At 40.5% G+C, this 17,554-nt stretch overlaps 1 protein-coding gene across 4 annotated transcripts in view; it reads right to left on the bottom strand.

Moving 5' to 3' along the window:
* smoc1 (SPARC related modular calcium binding 1) overlaps positions 1-17,405 on the bottom strand; it is a 60,416-nt gene extending 43,011 nt beyond the window's left edge. For all 4 annotated transcript variants that reach the window (XM_080413323.1, XM_080413324.1, XM_080413325.1 and 1 more), the window contains exon 1: positions 17,013-17,405. In XM_080413323.1, coding sequence (XP_080269449.1) covers positions 17,013-17,117 — 105 coding nt within the window. In that variant the 5' untranslated portion in view covers positions 17,118-17,405. The remainder of the gene's footprint in view (positions 1-17,012) is intronic.
* Positions 17,406-17,554: the final 149 nt, after the last annotated feature.

The raw sequence follows: 17,554 nt of genomic DNA, 5'->3' as shown, positions 1-17,554 counted from the left end.
ATATAGGGTTTGTGGTAAAAAGTTAGGCACATACTTTAAAAAACATTTCAAATTACCTTTTCACCCCAAGCAATGCATGCTACTTGAAAAAAGACATCGGGTTAACCTGTAATGATTCTGCTTTTGCAGCTGCTCAGATGCCTTGTTACACAAAACATTTCAAATGCATTTTCCTTTTTTGCGAGTTCTGTCCTGCAATTGCCAGACTATTTGAACAGACACAGCAGGGAGTGCTTGGCTTTTCTTATCTTGTGTGTGATGATTGTGCTTTTGCAGCTGCTAGGCCTGATTCTCTGTAAGAACAACTAGCCCAACCGATGCCAGATCTTTGGGTCAGATTATGATTACTGATGTTTTGACCGATACGCGGCCTTCAAAACCAGTCCTATATTGCGCTGATCAGAGCATGGTCACCGAGTTATGGCCATTTGAAATGTGTGACACTGCTGTAACACTGTTGTAGTGCCACATATTTGTGCAAATTATTATACATTTTTGGTGTGACTATTGTCATGGCAGATGGTGCAAATTGGAGCAACAGTATGGCAGACCTATATATGAACAGTGTTTGTGCCAAGTTTGGTGCGTATAGGAGAAATGGTGAGCCTGTGGCACTTACTTTTACTTAACCACTTAAGCCCTTTTCAAAAAATCTTGAAAACCTTTGAAAAGTATCGTCTATAGTGGCATGGTGATGGGGGGGGCCGCAAGTTTTAAAGTGGTTAAACATCGGGACACATCGGCTGCATAAATGCTGATACCAATGTCATCAAAAAAGTCAAATAATGGCCAATGCCAAACCATAGTGGTCAGGCAAACGCTTAAAACCAATTTTTTAATGCATTTGTCACCCAAGGTCTCTCCAACAATTACCAGAGAACTGTATGTAACACTGGGCCTGGGCTCTGATCTGACACAGGAGATCTCATTAAGGGCAGGTACAGAGGGAGGAAGGTGGTGGAAAATGAAACACAGCCAAAAACAAAGGGCACAGTTTCCAGTCCAAGCTAAGCCAAATCCTATCACAGCATCTGAGGCCATTTTCACAATGAGCCACGATGCAAATGTGCAAAGCCTGCGCACGCACACATACAATCACACATGTACTAGCCTCGATCTCCAGGCTTTTATTGCTTAGTTTTGCTAAAAAATAAAAGCCTGGCCCATCCATAGCCTGTACTGGGTATGAGGAAGTGTTTCATTTCCCAACCAACCAGAGTGCAGTGGGCGTCGCTCGTAATGTTGTGTTAACGGGGCGGGGGTTGACGGACAGATCGGTGAACCAATGGGATCATGCGCAGTCTCTCGCCGGCTCTATACACCCGCCCCTTTATACACGAAATCAGGAGGGTTGCAGCAGGCTACACATGTACACACAATCACAAAAGAATCATAAATATATTCTGCGTGTGTCTCTCTCTCTCTCCAAGTAAAAAAAAAGGAGCACTATTTTGAACAACATGAAATGTTGCTTGGAGACAGACTCTCTCCGTCGGTCTAAGCAGCATAAAAAGCAATCAGGCAGACCTGCACAACATGCAGAAGGTAAGACAAGCCAAACCACTGCAGTAATCAATGTGCTAGTGCATGACTGGAGTATCACATATACAAATCACCATTCATCACTTCTTAAGAGATTTACAAGAAGGCAATCTATGTCTCTATTTTGGACGTCCAGTCTTGTGGTTCAAAACAAAAAGGTTTGAACCACTTACTATTTATTATACATCCTACATACTGTACTTCATTGGGGTACAGTACCCTATTTTCTCCCAATGTTCGCCCAGAATAGGGACGATAGGGTTCATGTGGTTAATTGAACTCTTTCTCAGAGTTCATCCATTTGTTGGTCTATTATGCCGTTGCCTTATTGAATTCTAATCTGAATTACACAAGCTTTTCACCAGTGATTGCACTTTCTACCACCATACTGGAAGCTCTGTTGTTGTTCTTTTGTATTGTGCTGATTTGATTGTGTGTTCAATGTATCCTGCCTGTTTATACTGTACATCTGCCACAGTGACGCTAAAGGCACATTTCCACACGTGGACAATAAAGCTTCAATTCTGTCCAGCTGTATTCTATTCTTTTAGTTGATTGTGATGTACAGTAGTATCACTCATATTGTGGAAATAACAACACAAAAAGAAGTCAAAAGAAAGAATAATCCAGTTCAGAAAGCCTCCATTATGCTGTAGGCAATCCTTTTCTCTCTAACTTGTAAGTATGTGACAATAGCCAATAAAAGCATGCTTTGAATATTTCCCAATTACACTACGTCTTTCCCCAGAATCTTTCTTTTCACAACTCGGTGAACATTTAAGCAGAAGATCTCTGACATTTCCATCATGAGACTCCTGTCCGGCTCTGCACTGCATCACAATATTTTCTTAAGAAGAGGACGGTGCCCGTCGATGGTGTAGTCGTTAAGACAATCGCCTGTGGAACCACAGCATGCCCTTGCCCTTCTGTTGTTCAAATCCACAAGTCTGTCCCTCCCTCGCACACTGTCTCCCTCTTGCTTTCCTTCTACAATAAAATCCTGACGGTTAATGTACCTCTGAGGCCTGTGGTTTGAGGGCTGCAAACAGTGGAGGCCAGTGGTTTGAGGGCTGCAAACAGATTTTACAGTGTAGCTAGGCGCAACAGAGTAGTTTAACTAGCAGTGTACCTGTAGAGTTGGTTGTATATTAATGATCCTGCTGCAATACATATAGAGTAGTGGTTAAAGTGGGGTCCGGGGACACCCAGGGGTCCCCGAGGTGGTTCCAGGGGGTCCCATGCAGCAACATGAGTTAATATCACATCAAAATAAGTTTAACTACTTTAACCCTATTTTTTACCTTGGCTATTTAAAAAATATCAAATCTAGTTGATGGGAGTTGGGAGTTTGTAGATCTGCTATTTTTGAATGTTTTAGGGAAATCTTGAAAAATGTTGAACATTTTGAATAGTTTTGAAACATTTAAGCAACAAATATTCTTTCTGTGTAAAATCTTTTCAGATGGGGGTTCACGGCCAAATACATACAATCAATATGCGGGTCTTTGAAGACCACTGATGTAGATTGTCTGTATAATAATGAAAATCTTCCTTTACAGTGTCTGTAGAGTGTCTGTATATTAATGAATTGAAAGTTAAAAACTTGAAGGCAGCAAAACAAGTGAAAAGGTATTGAAAATCTTGAAAATGAATCATGCAGTCACAGTAGTATTTAGCCTATTCTTGCTATTTGACATTAATGGCTTTTCAAGTTCTGCCGTAAAAAAGTTGTTTTTACACAAACAAACAAGAAACAGACAAATCTAGATGGGGTTGTTTTGTAATAAGCTAAACAAGAAGAAAAAACACTGGAATGTAGCAAAGAAATGAGATTCAGGTTTGAAAATAATATGCCAATCACCCAACTGGCCAAACGGAAAAGATTTTGTGTGTCTTTGTTACTTCAGCGTCGTATATATCCCAGTGCTGACAGGTCTGACAGTATACTGTACTAGTGTAGATAATGGTCTAGAACATTTTAAACAGAACAGAACAAAGAAATACACCACAGTGACACGGTCTAAAAACTGAAACAAGTCAAATTAGGTCAAAAGGTAACAAGGTCACTGGCAGAGTAGACTGAGGCACTACAAAGTTGTAGAATCAGTTGCTGCAACATGCAATGTGTTACTGTCACTGAATGCTTAGCTTGTCCAGGTGCCACTCTGGTAAAATGTACAACTAAGTATGTACAGTACAATACACCATAAATATGTGCATCTAAAAAAAAACTAATTATTAATAATGTCTCTTTTCTGCGTATGTAACTGTTGTTCTCTAACCTCCATAAAAGATTCTATAGATGTAACAAGGTACTAGGAAATTTAAATACTAAATTGATCATTTATGGGCTATAATAAAACACCAAAACTCCCCATCGTAACAATGTGTCCTGAGCAGGTCAAAAGGCTTATAAGGTAAATAGAACTAACTCTGGTGATGAAGCGCAGAAGTTGAGTGCTTGTCAGACAGTGAATGGGGAAAAACTAAATCATGGTGTTCCCTTTTTTATGAGGAGCTGCAAATCGGGAGGAAAACATACCAGATCCTTTCATTTATAACTTGCGTTAAAGATCTCCCCTTCTTCCCTTTGGCTTTGTCGAAGGACAGGAATAAATCTCTGTTGTCAAACAACCCAAAAAGAAAAAAAGGAAAAACACCACCAATCTGCCAAAAACTCATTTTCAGGATCGACGAGAAGAATGCTTATTGTCATCGAAGCCCATAAATCTCTGAAATCGCACAATAGAGTTTATAACATACACATGTATCAGTGGCCCGGGGCTCATGAAACTCACTCAACACACTGACCGTGTCAACTCTCGATTCTACCAAGAACAAGAAAAACACCAAAAATTTCAATTATGTGGTATTTCCCAGACTTTGTAAGTCTGTACTGAGCCAAACTGTTTTGGAAAGAACACACTGCTCCTACGTGATGAACCATTAAATCATCCATCTGTAGCAAGCTATTCTTAAAAGTGATTTAGACCTATAGCCATCCATTCCCCTAGGTTAAATCTGCTCCATCAGAGCCATGGAGTCTGGCCTCCCTACCCACACACAGATGCAAGTGACTCCATCCTCCTTCTCTCTTACTCATAACCCTAATGGAAATGGCCCATAGTGCTTCTAGCCTTCCACAGTACTTCCTCTGTCACAATAGGGTTAGTAAATCAGGAGATTTTGGGGGAACCATTGTGTGTAAGCAAGACTGAACACTCCCACTAGTACCCTGTGGTAACTACGGTCATTTCTTAGTCACACTGTACAGCCACCTGGTCTGGAAAGGTGAAATCAGAACTTCCAGGAAATACATGCAATGTCGACTTGCTGAGATCAGAGTTCAGATCAGAGTTTCTTTTAGGTTACTTCACTATGTTGGCATGGAAATAAATTGTTAATATACACAGGTTAGATGTCAACTTATTATATTAATTTATTGATTAATTATTCTTCCCATGTATCAAAACAAAAGGGCCACTGAGTAGCATACATGTACGAAGCACCTCATAATAAGCATCACCAATAAAGTAAAAAAGCTTCCAGTCTGGTCACTGGCTAGGGCATTTTGTTAAATAACAAGCAGTTCCAAAATCAAAATCCTTTGGGGAGCATGAATGTGCTCCGCAAATGTCATGGCCATCTGCCAGTTAGATTATTATGACACATCTTGAGTGCAAAGTTGACATTTTGGCCTGAGAGTGCAATACAGGGAAGGTCATGAAGTACCATAAAATGGTAAGAGTTCATCCTCCAGGAGCATGAATACACTTAGCAAGTATAATGGCAATCTGGCCATTCAATTTTGAGATATTGTCACTGTCGGGCAGAAACCTCCTATATTTTAACTTTTTGTGTTTTTTAGTAAATGAATACCCTACTTGATCATACTAGCGCGTCACACAAAAGCATCAAGAGTAGCAGATCCGCAAGCTTGAAACGCGCCGCTACACATTTTGAACTTGTAGATCTGCTACTTTTGCTACTTTTGAATTTGAATCCTGAAAAGTAACAGTTTTGGACATAAATATAGAGACGATATACTGTATTGTGTGAAATTTGAAAAGATTTGACTAATCATGGTGGAAAGGAGCATGGGGTCACCAAAATGTGTAAGGTTCATCCTCAGCAGAGCATGACGCTGCATAGAAAATTACATTTCAGCCAATAGTTTTTCAGATATCTCGTTTGGAAGTAAAGTGGTGGATGGTCAGACCTACCAAAAGACATAGCTATGCTTTAGAGCACGGGTCTTCAACAGGGGGTCCATGACCCCTAGGGAGTCCTCAGAGTTACTACAGGGGTGCCGCCAAATGTTTGTGTGATAGGAACTTTATTTTTTTTACATTAACCACTTGAAACCTATAGCATCCCTTTTCTGAGGGGAACATTAGCCGAAAATAGCAGATCCACAAGCTCACAACGCCTCGAGCTGCGAGGCGTTGTGAGCTTGTAGATCTGCTATTTTTGGCAAAGAAGTTTGGTGTATGGGGAAAAAAGAGCAGACCATGTACAAGTTTTCCAAGTATTGAGGGTTTAAGTGGTTATAGCTGTCTGAAAATACACATTAACATGAATCCAACACAACGCTACACAAGTCTATGAAATCAATGAAAAAGTTAAATTGTAGTGGGGGTCCCTGCTTCATCTCTCTTTCAGCTAAGGGGTCCGTGGCCTGAAAAAAGACACCTGCTTTAGAGCCAGCTGCCACTATCGCTGCAAAATAATACTAAATCAGAACGCTGTGTCCTATATATAATCTGGTTTAACAGACTCACAGCACAGCATCAGGCCCACTTCTTATGGTTTTACACTGATAATGCAGCGTATGTCTCACAGTGGTCACTATAGGGCCACCAAGACCTTCAGAAGCACATTCATGGATTCAGATGTTATCCTTAAAATCAAAAGAACACATTTAATTTTCTATGTAGGAAGAAATTGAACAATCAAGTGAATTTCCCATCAAGTAACAACAGGGTTGGTTGGGTCAAATCACCTACTATTTGCAAATAGCTATAGAATTTGAGAATTTTCTGATGTTCTAACTGGGCAGAACAGTACTATATACTGTATATGATAGGTTTCAGGATATTTATAGCCAGGTATTTGAAAAGCACTTGTTCTCTTTCTTTGACTTTCAGCTTACCTGATGCTACAGCACTGGTTCTCAACCTGTAGCCCGGGGCCCACTGGTGGACCACGGTGAGGGTATTGCAAGTGGGCCCCAAATAATTGGCAAAACACTAAGATTTAAATGATAATATGCAATTAATATTTAAAACATAGTATCATAGTGATACCAATCAATACAAATGTTAAGTATACTACGTTGGTTCCATTGATCCAAGCATAGAACAACAATCACTTGATTGATCATTAAAATAAACTCTGAAAATGCATGCAGTCCACCCATCTGTGGTCAGATAAGTGGGCACTTTTGATATTTTCAAGTGGGCCCTGATCCAGAATAGGTTGAGAACCACTGTGCTACAGTATCTGAATTCTCTTAATTTGATATGCCCAGCCCCAGCATTCAGGTTCCCCACAAATGTTATCATTACTCTTACTTGCAACTGGTAAAGCACAGTGTCAGATTAGCCGATAGCAGAAATAGCGAATACAGTATTAGCCAGGAGTTGAGGGGATACCACTATCTTCTGAAGGAAAACAGCCCATTCCTTCAGACTAACAATGACCAAGTGTATGACCCACCCAATATGACCTATGAGTTGTCATGTCTATGAAATATAATACAATTTGGCTTGTCTTTGCTTGGTGAAACAGTGTAATAGAGTTACCGAAAACTACAGTGAGAACCTCACGCTGTTTCTCCCCGTTAATCGCCATTATACATCACACACCATACATTATATGGCACCTTTTATGCTTTACTATAACAGCCAACGCATCAAAGATTTACAAAGTGGCCAGACAATGTGCCAAACAACTTAATGGAGCGATGAATGCTCCCCTGAGCCAACAATCTCATTTTAATGACCGCTGAGAGCCCTTTACCATGTAAACAGAAACTATGCTGACGTATTCAGCCTCCTGCACGTTGCTCAAACATCGAGAGACGCACTTTTTAAAAGGTTATTTTTAATAGCTTTTCTGCTTTATTATATAGTGTTCAGAGCAGAGAGACAGGAAAGATGGGAGAGAGCAAGGATGATGTCAATGGTCTTGAGTGGGACTCAAACCCATGATGTTGTGGGCATGGCTTTGTGGCCCATGATAACCCCCCATTAGGAAGGTGAGCTACTGTAGAGGTCGGATAAACAAAATATGCTAGGGATATCCATGACAGTTTGGTCTGAGGCCACCAATGTCTCAACACAGAAAAAAGGTGTACGGAGATCCTGTCCTTAGTGAGACAAATTCTCCTGACATGCACACACACATACTGTACACATACACACTCTCCCCACCTCTCACTCAGAAGCACACGACGCACCTAGCTCAGTCTCCACCACTCATAAAACAAGTGAAATACGACCCCATTGTGCAACCATTACGGCATTAGCTAAGCAGTCTTTTTACCATCACTGGCAGAGAGCTCCGGTCCCAGCCTGACCCACAGCAGTGGAACAATAACCTATACACCTACAGAACAATCATTTTTATACACACATCTTAAAAAAGGCTTAAGGAGGAAAAGGCAAGCTACATGAAATGTAACAAAGACAGTAAATAAACAAAGACCACATAAGAAAGAGAAAAATGGGTTACATAATAAAACCAATAAAATTTAACTTTCCAATTGATATTTTGTGTGCAGTTTATGGTTAATTTCTTTGGACAGTTGTTCTCCTAAAACCAGACAATAAAACCCTACATAAAATGTAGATATCGTACCATTTACCTGCAGTACAGTTCTTGCTTTAGTAGGTACCCTGGCTTGCCAACATAGGCTTAATGAGATTTTAGCCAATTTAGAGCACAGATTATGCTCTGCATACTGTCTACCCAGCATCTTTCCTTTATCCATCATGTAACAGCGACTACTGAAAACAAAACATTACTCTACAGTAAATCAGAATCAGTGTCCGGACACACATCTGCTCTAACCAGCAATCAAATCTCACAACTAGAAAAGGAGGCTACCTCTTTCAAAACTCCTCTTGGGGTATGAACCTACAGAGAAAAGTTACGAGTGTTAATGTATAGCTTCGACAGTAGGGTGACAGAAATTACAACACTGTGCACTTGAAACTTTTTTGGAATGAGTATCACTTTGATCTTCTATTTATCATATACCAGTATACAGCATATTCTTTGATAAGTAATGGGACCACATAATGATACTCTGCGTGACCACAGCATGCTCTCTGTGGCAAAGGATTGACCAGGCCAATTATGGAAAAAAGCTATGAAAAGTCATGACTTCACCCATTAAATCAAATTGAGTACACCGTATAAAGAGACACCTAAAAGATGACTGAAACATGTATGAGGTCACAGGCATGCAATTCTTTTGTAGGAGGATGATCGTGTAACTGTCCAGTCAGTGCTGTATCTTAACAGGAACACACACCTTGACATGAATTACATCATTTTTTCTGAGAAGGATGTTGTTCTGCATGCACAGATGGTGATACACTAGTGGGTGTAGGGGGTGGGCAAGAGAGAAAGAGAGGTAGAGGGGAGAAAGGAGGGGGAGAGAGAGGGGGGAGAGAGAGAGGGGGGAGGGAGAGAGGGGGGAGGGAGAGAGAGCAAGAGAGAGAGGGAGGGAGAGAGTTAGAGAGAGAGACAGAGAAAGAGAAAGAAAGTGGATTAGTGAAAAATGAAGGGAAGAAAGAAACCGAGTCAGAGTATATGAGGGGGGAAGAGTGAGCGAGAAAATCAAACAGAGAGTCAGAGAGAGAACTGAAAGAGAGACAAAGGCGAGTTATGTGTGCCAACTCCACTCTAACGTGTGAGGGTCTCATTATCCCACTTGGGTATAAAAACAATAAACAATAACCACACAAACAAACACACAGTCATCTTACACATCCTTGTGTGATTAATGGCCAGAAGCCACCGGCGCTCCCTCGCTAGCCACAGAAAAGAGGAAGTGCAGAGGATAAAAGCGAGCCAACAGAAAGGTACCACATTACGACGGCTAACTAACGGAGTCCACTGATGCCAGGACTAATTGTGTGCTGTTATGTGGATTTAACAGGCCAATGTAATCACTTTTGTCCGATAATTAGCATTTCTGTTTTAAGGAAATCTATAAAGCGAATGCCATCCCCCATGCTGTTCCAATTAACACACTTTACTTAACCATATTATAAAAAAATAAATGAAAAAATAAAGAGGAATGTATTAAAGAAAAACCTCGCCCTTCTCCCCCCTTCCCCCCCGCCCGCTCCTTTTAAATTTCTAATTAGCCTTTGTGTTAAAAAGAAACCTGTAATTTAACATTTTCAAAGTAAACTCTTAAAACCTGGGTTCCCGCATGTTGTGAACTGGCAGGAACAGAAGGGGGCTGGATGAATTTCACACAGAAGGTGCAAAGTGTGTGTGCCACTCGCAGCAGGGGACGGGACTTGTGCAGCGAGCTATAATCCCCACACTGCATCAAAGTCTGTGATTTTGATGTTTCATTCCTTTTTGTTATTTGCTTGTTTTAATACATTGATACTAATTAAGCCGTTTGTCAGGTATCACAGCTGGTCCATCCATTTAATGTGCTTAACACAAAATCTGCTGGCAACGTTACAGGTTAAAATCTGGCTCATGCTATGTGTCATACATCATCCCCTCTCCTTCCTGCCTCGTTCAGCTTTATTTGTGCAGTCAACTGCGGCAGAAATGCCTTAAATAAACGTAGTTAAAAAAACGTGGGTTTAAAACTGGCAAAGGACATGGATTGTAAATTGTACTGTATCGTACGTATGTATACAACAATAATCAATGTGATAATCCACTCAACCTTATCTAAGTCACCAGGGAAAGAGATCGAGGTACAGGCCTAAATGCTACCCTGTCCGAGAACCAAACATCCGTCAGACCAAGGGCACTGCTGAACCAACGTGTACTTTTGACTGTTTTCTTGTATGTGTGTTTGTTTGTTTGTTTTTCCCATTTTTCTCTCCAATTGAGTGCACTGTGAGTGTGTACTGTGGTTCCCTGTCTATACCAAACTCCCCCAGTGTTGTCATGGGGGGGGGGGGAGTACACTAGCTGCACGATTCTTGCTAAAATGTGAATCACGATATATATACACATAAACATTGATTGGACTCGTACATGTATGTGAGTATGATATCTCTGCTGTCGGGCAGAAACCAGCTATGTCCAAAATATTAACTATTCAGGAAATGAAAAAAATGTAAGTTTGTAGAACAACACAATACTGCCTCATCAAAGTTGGTATGGTGACTTTATACATTGTCAGGTACTTGAATGTCTCCTAATATTATCATCACTTTACCAAAATATAGCTTAAGTGGAGGTTTTTGACCATTAATGTTGATATAGTGTTTGCGTTATTTACATTTTTGTGGTGTGGCGGCTGGGGTTTTGTGATGTGTTTTGCTAAATGATTTCAACGTGATCTTGGAGGTGGTTGTAGAGTTGTAGTGTTTGTTACCTTGCATCACTTCGATGTTTCTCAAACCATTGCTTGCAAATTATAACTCCTTGCAAATCCACACCTGATTGTGCTCCTTTTTAAGTAGCCTACTGCACGGCACATAGCTATGGTATTTGGACCTGTATCCATTTGACATTAATGTTCATAAAAACTAATCTAAAATAAAAATCTAGCAACTTCCCTTACAAACTATGATCACTTGAACAGTAATAGCACTCTTATCAGTTAATAATATCATAACTAACCATAATGGCTAGCTTTTATCCAATATATCTGATAACGAAAGCCTGTGAAAACATTTTCCACATTAAGTTGCCGTTTCCTCTTACGATAATGTTCAGGGAGAGATCACATCAGATGAATGAAAAGGAAGTCAATGACTTCCTTATTTTCTTGTGAAGTATTATGAGGAAAATGAAATGAGATTGGGGTGGGGGATGTATTGTGTGCACTCACTGTATTAATGCCTGTGTGTGTTTATCTGTATGGGTTATAGTGTGCATGTTCGTTGACGGGCAGGTGGGGGTGCATTATACGTCTGTCTGTGTGTGTGTTTTTTTGTAAGTGTGTGTGTGTGTGTGTGTGTGTGTGTGTGTGTGTGTGTGTGTGTGTGTGTGTGTGTGTGTGTGTGTGTGTGTGTGTCACATCAAAATCATTCCACACCTCCTTCGCATGCCTAAGCTGAGACCACACGGCTCTATCAAAGGAAGTGATTAAATGCACGGCAGAGTGACCAAGCTAATCTACACTAAGCCAGGAGGAGAGGGAAAGGGAAGTGTTTCTACAGTCCTGATAATGTAAAAGATTACAGCCATAACTCTTATTACGCTAAACAGTAAAGGGAAGTAATAGGGGTTCCAATCTATTCAGGCAAAGACAAGACAGAGCTTGTATCATTAACACAGTAGGTTGACATAGGTCTGTATAGTAAATAAACGTGCAAACGTGCCCTGTGCACCACAACTACAGTGAAGATTTTTGAGTGGCAGTGAAGCCAGTGATTTATACTGTACTTCGTGGTAAGATGGTGTCGAACACCAAAAATAGATGATCTTCGTGGATGCAACGTGTTGGGAGCTATCTGCTATTTTGGGCGCTCAACACGGTCGTATGATGGAGTATAAATTAGGCACGAGAGGTTGAGTGAAGCAGTGATCGTGCATTCCATGAAATACTCAGCAAACCCCCCCCCCCACCCCTCCTTCACTGAACTTTGACTGCGTTTCATTACACTGATTAGAAAGACCTGAAATTAAGCATGAAATGCATTGGCTGATTGAGCCGCTCATCAGAGGGAGAAGCGGCATGTGAAAGCAATTTGATTGGTCACTGGTTGGAGTCACCCTTATAAGCCAGCTGTCAACTTCCAGGGAAACATGAGGGGTGCCGAGGTGCCCGTGCGTGTACGTACGTCTTTGACTCGTGAACCTGAATGTGTGCTTGAGTGCATATGGGTGTGCGAGTGCGTGTGTGTTTTTTTGCGAGTATAAGAGTGTGTGTGTGCGTGCGTGCGTGCGTGTGTGCGTGCGTGCGTGCGTGTGTGGGCACGCTAGTTTGTGTACACATAATCAAAAACTGGTGCTACAGAAATCCAGGACATAGTACCAAAACGTCTAAGAGATTCTTATGTCTTGTCCTTGTCACACACAAGATGACAATGCCAAACTACAGCCTCATCAGTTTGCCAAGAATGTTTTCCTTCAGAAAAATACACTGTTGAAATCTGCACATCTGTGCAATTTTTTTGCGTGTGTCAATAGCCATGTCGGTACACAGTAAAGTCTTCAGTGTTATTTTAATTCAGAGGGAGTACAAATAAAAAATTGGGAAAAAAATGATAATAATTCAGAGGGAGTACCCCCCCCCCAAGTACCCCTGGGGGGGGGGGGGTTCCAGGGGGGTTCCAGGGGGTCCCCAGCTGAATGTGTTAATATAGCATCAAATATTTGAATCTACAAGCTCATGTGAGCTTGTAGATCTACTATTTTCAAAAAATCTTGAAAGAAATGTGGAACCATTTTGAACCATTTTAACAACACAAATCTTGTATTAGGGTCCCTGGCACAAATTTCATATGGGGGTCCTCGGGCAAATACCTACTGTATACCTCAATAGTATACACTATGGTATACAGCAGTGGTTCTCAAAATGTGAAAACCATTGCTGTATACGATACAGTACATTCGTCCATCTGTCCCTCCATCCACTTAACTGTATACTGTATAATGACACACACACACCACAATGGAAATAAGTCCTAGACTTTATATGATTTTAGCTTCCAAGTTGTATGCTTCGTTGGTTATTTGCAATTCAAATAAACTAAAGCCAATATTTGATAAAGCAAAAGTTGTCTTTGTTTGTGTGTTCAAAACACAATATTGTTTTGTTAAAAATGCACTTTGTATGTTAACTTGACCAGACTAAAATCGACTTGACTGTATGTGAAATGTCCTGGATGGCTTTCATTTGAACAGCTGTCTCAATGGGACCAGCAGCCATTTTACCAACACAAGACATTCCCAGCACATAGCAAGGATGGTTAGGATTCCTTAACTGTCCGGTCCATTTGCTGCATTTCTTCATCAGACATCGATTCTGGTCTCGTCTAGCTCATTGGTTACAAAATGGCAACAACTCTGCCAGGGGTAGGGATTCAATTAACCACTTAAGACCTACTGTATACTTTGTCGTACGACGAATAGCAAAAATAGACGATCTACAAGTTCACAACATGTAACTAGTACGACACGTTGTGCAGTACTTAGTACATGTCTTAGTTACCCAAGCCATGTTACTCATACGCTGAGTTGGCAGTGCCTGGGATTAAACACAGAATCTTGCAGTCCAAAGACAAGTGCTCTACCGACTGAGCTACCATGACATGCAAAAAAATGTATGAGTCTCCAAAAAAGCATATACCCTTGGGGGACCGCTATCAACGAAGTATAGGAATCAATAAGCAATCAGAGTTCTATATCCCAGGATCTAGTTAATGGAATGATAATTAGGACTGGAGTGAAAGTTCTGCATATCTGCTCCATGCATGACCAAAAAACAACATTATTATTAAATGATCTGCATCTGACAGTTGTGTTAGTCTCCTGCCATCCTAGTATCCCAAAGTAGCTGGACATATTGGCTTTATGAAGTATGTTGCATCATGGAGCCTTCAGGGGAATGAGCCAGGAATGGTGCTATGAAGCGAGTTAGCTGAGCTCGGCCTTGTTATCCCTCATATCAACGTGGAAAAGAGGGGGGGTGAATTCTGGGATTACAGCAGCTGTGAGCAATGTTAAAAGTATCTACAATGGTACTAGTTGGGGTGTGCTTGCAGGCAGACAGCAGACTGTGTGTAGCCATGTTATTTGTGCTCAGCACCGAGCGTTGCCAAGAGCATTAACTGAAACGGATGAAGTGAGAGTTTTATAGGATAGGGATGGGGATATAGCCTCACCGTTTCCAAAGACAGGGGTTTGAACTCTACAGAACATTGAGAAATGTTCAATTCTGGAGAAATGTTTTTTTATCCACACTCAGTCCTTCATTAGTATCCATCAACAAATATTGGCGAATAGATGATGTGCCTCTTCACAAGATTGGGATAAAAAAGCATTAGTAAATAACTTCAAGAGTTTGTTTAAGCCTGCAAGGAGTCCCAGGTAGTATTAGTAGATGTATTTTATTATTAACCACTTAAACCCTATATACTTTGTTGACAAGGGTCCCCCATCAGGGCTCTATCCTTGGCCCACTCCTTTTTCCCTCTACACCAATTCTCTTTGTCAAAAATAACCAATCCACAAGCTCACAGCGCGTCACGTTGCCACGCATTTGTGAGTTGTAGATATGCTGTTTGAGCATAAAGTTTGTCTATTTTGACATTCCCAGAAAAGGGACACTTTTCTGTTTTCTGGTTCATCTGGTTAACCTTGAATTCTGTTCCTATCGAGCCTTATTGCAGGACATTGAGTGCTGCCTCTTCAGAGCACCGGTCTAATGTGTACATCCCTCTACAAACAATCACATAATGATTTCCCCATTGTAATATTCTCCAGTATAAGGAAGATTTTGCATAAGGCAGATGGGGGGGGTCTATGGTTATCATATGACAGATGCACAGCCAGGAACTCCAGTCCTCTGTGACATCAACACATACTGTACCAATCCTGCGGTGGGAAAAGCTATCTTTTTTTAACCACTTAAGCCCTATTTTATACTTCCTCATTTGATGGTGTTACGTGCTGAAAATAGCCATTCTACAAGCTCAGAGCGCATTGGGATGCACCACGTTGTGAGCTTTTAGATCTGCTATTTTCGCTACTTTTGTCTACTTTAGAAAAATGTCACCTATAATGTCATGCACAAAATAGGGATGCCAGATTGAAAGTAGTTAGATAGATAGAGATACATTTCCTGAAAGACACAGTGGTAAGAACCCACTGAAAATTCTCAAAAACTAAAAACGAAGTATTATTGAACAGCATATAAACGTCTTACAACAGTCTTAACCACGATATCTTGGGAGGGAGGGTTCAAAGACACTGTGAAATGGCTTCAATATGTGAGAACGCATTACATATTCATCCCTTCCTGAGTCATCTTCCCCCTCTCTAACCACAAATATCTGTGAATTGAACAATGCCGTTTCCCCACCACTTTGTCTCACTTATTTCCCTCTCTCTTTGACTTTGACCAGGGCACTGTGATGGCTATTTTAGTACAAGTCTCTAATAAGAGACCCAGGGGTGGGGGGCTATGATGTTATTATGAGTTTATTTTTTAACAGATCAAGATTTAACTATACATTAAGTTTAAATGAGCTTGAATGAATGAACTACCCTCCTACATCCCTGATTAGGAGGGAAGAGAAAGCAAAATTCAAATATTTAGTTAATCTAGACTCCAAATGTTTGATTGAGGGCTGTGATGCAACAAGATACTGACAAAATAAATAGACTACCATATTGTAATCTAAATTAATAAACGGTAATAGGCCTACAATGTACTCCAGCCTGGATCCAACATGTCATAAACATGTCACCAACATGTCATAGCAAACATAGCCTAGAGTTCTGTCATAACATTTCTCTCTGAACATAATAGTGTTTCCATGAGCCAGTGTGTAGCCTTCTGCAGACTATCTTCCCAAAAATGGGGAAACATTTTGCACGCTATAATTAAGCTGTGGCACTGGCACCTGTGTGGCAGTGCGAACCGTCTCATGTCAGTGACAATATGTCTTTTATGCAAAAAGAAAAATAACATAAATAGCCTAATGAAGGGGAAACGGCAGCTCAAGCGTCTTCTTTTTTTTTTGCTGCTTATTAATTTCAGATATTTGACTCAATGACTTCTCAGGGGAATTCATGGCAAATTAATTTGGCAACGCACTTTATTTAAATTATCTACAGACGTGGTGCTGATTCTGATTCGGGCAGATCTCTCATGAATGTGTTTTTACAATTATTGCGTTATAGCTTAACCCTAGCCTTCAAAGCAATTCGGAGACATTCTTCCAAGAATACAGGACAGCATACAGGCAGTGGTGGAAAGTAACTAAGTACATTTACTCAAGTATTGTACTTGAGTACACTTTTGAGGTATTTTTTCTTTACTGGAGTAATATTTTGAAAATTTGAAAATGGTACATTAAATTTCTGCATAATGAATACTTTTTACTTTTTGTACTTTAAGCACATTGTCATGCCAATACTTTTGTACTTTTGCTCAATTCAATTCAGAATACCGAACTTTTACTTGTAACAGAGTGTGTTTACATTGTGGTATATTGATACTTTAACTTGAGTAAAACATATTAGTACTTCTTCCACCACTGTACACAGGTAGGTCTACAGTAGACTATTTAAGTTGCACTCACCCGTGGACCAGTCGATTTCTGTGCGAAGACTTGAGGCAGATGACAGAGCAGCAAAAGTGCAAAAAAGTGAGAAAAGGCAAAAATTACAAAGCTTGGCAATAACATAATTAATAATAATTATGATCGCGGTAAAACACAGATCGGAGGGCGTGAGAGTGCCGTGCACTTTTATTTCAATCAGACTGATAAAAAAAAATGTAAAAGCCTAAAAACCCCAAATCCTTGACACTCTTCCACGCTGTTTTCCTCTAAGCGAACGTCCTTTGCTTTTTTTTATTCAATAACTGTTCACATAGTGCCGTCGATTGTGCGAGAAATTAAGAATTTATGTGTCACCATAATGACTGCTGACTGTTTTATCCAATAGTGAGGGTCAGCTGTGTGCATCCCTACTCCGACAGGTTGAGCTCTGCATCCATTGCAACTTCATTTAAAAAGCAAGGGTGGGCACAGAAACACGGACTGACGCGCAAACCGTCCAATGATCACAAGCATAAGGAACATATGATCACGCCCCCTTTAACCACTTAAACCCCACATGG

This window comes from Gymnoscopelus braueri (genome assembly GCF_963280865.1).
Source record: "Gymnoscopelus braueri genome assembly, chromosome: 19".
Lineage (NCBI taxonomy): Eukaryota > Metazoa > Chordata > Actinopteri > Myctophiformes > Myctophidae > Gymnoscopelus > Gymnoscopelus braueri.
This window is presented reverse-complemented; position numbering and strand designations above follow the sequence as displayed.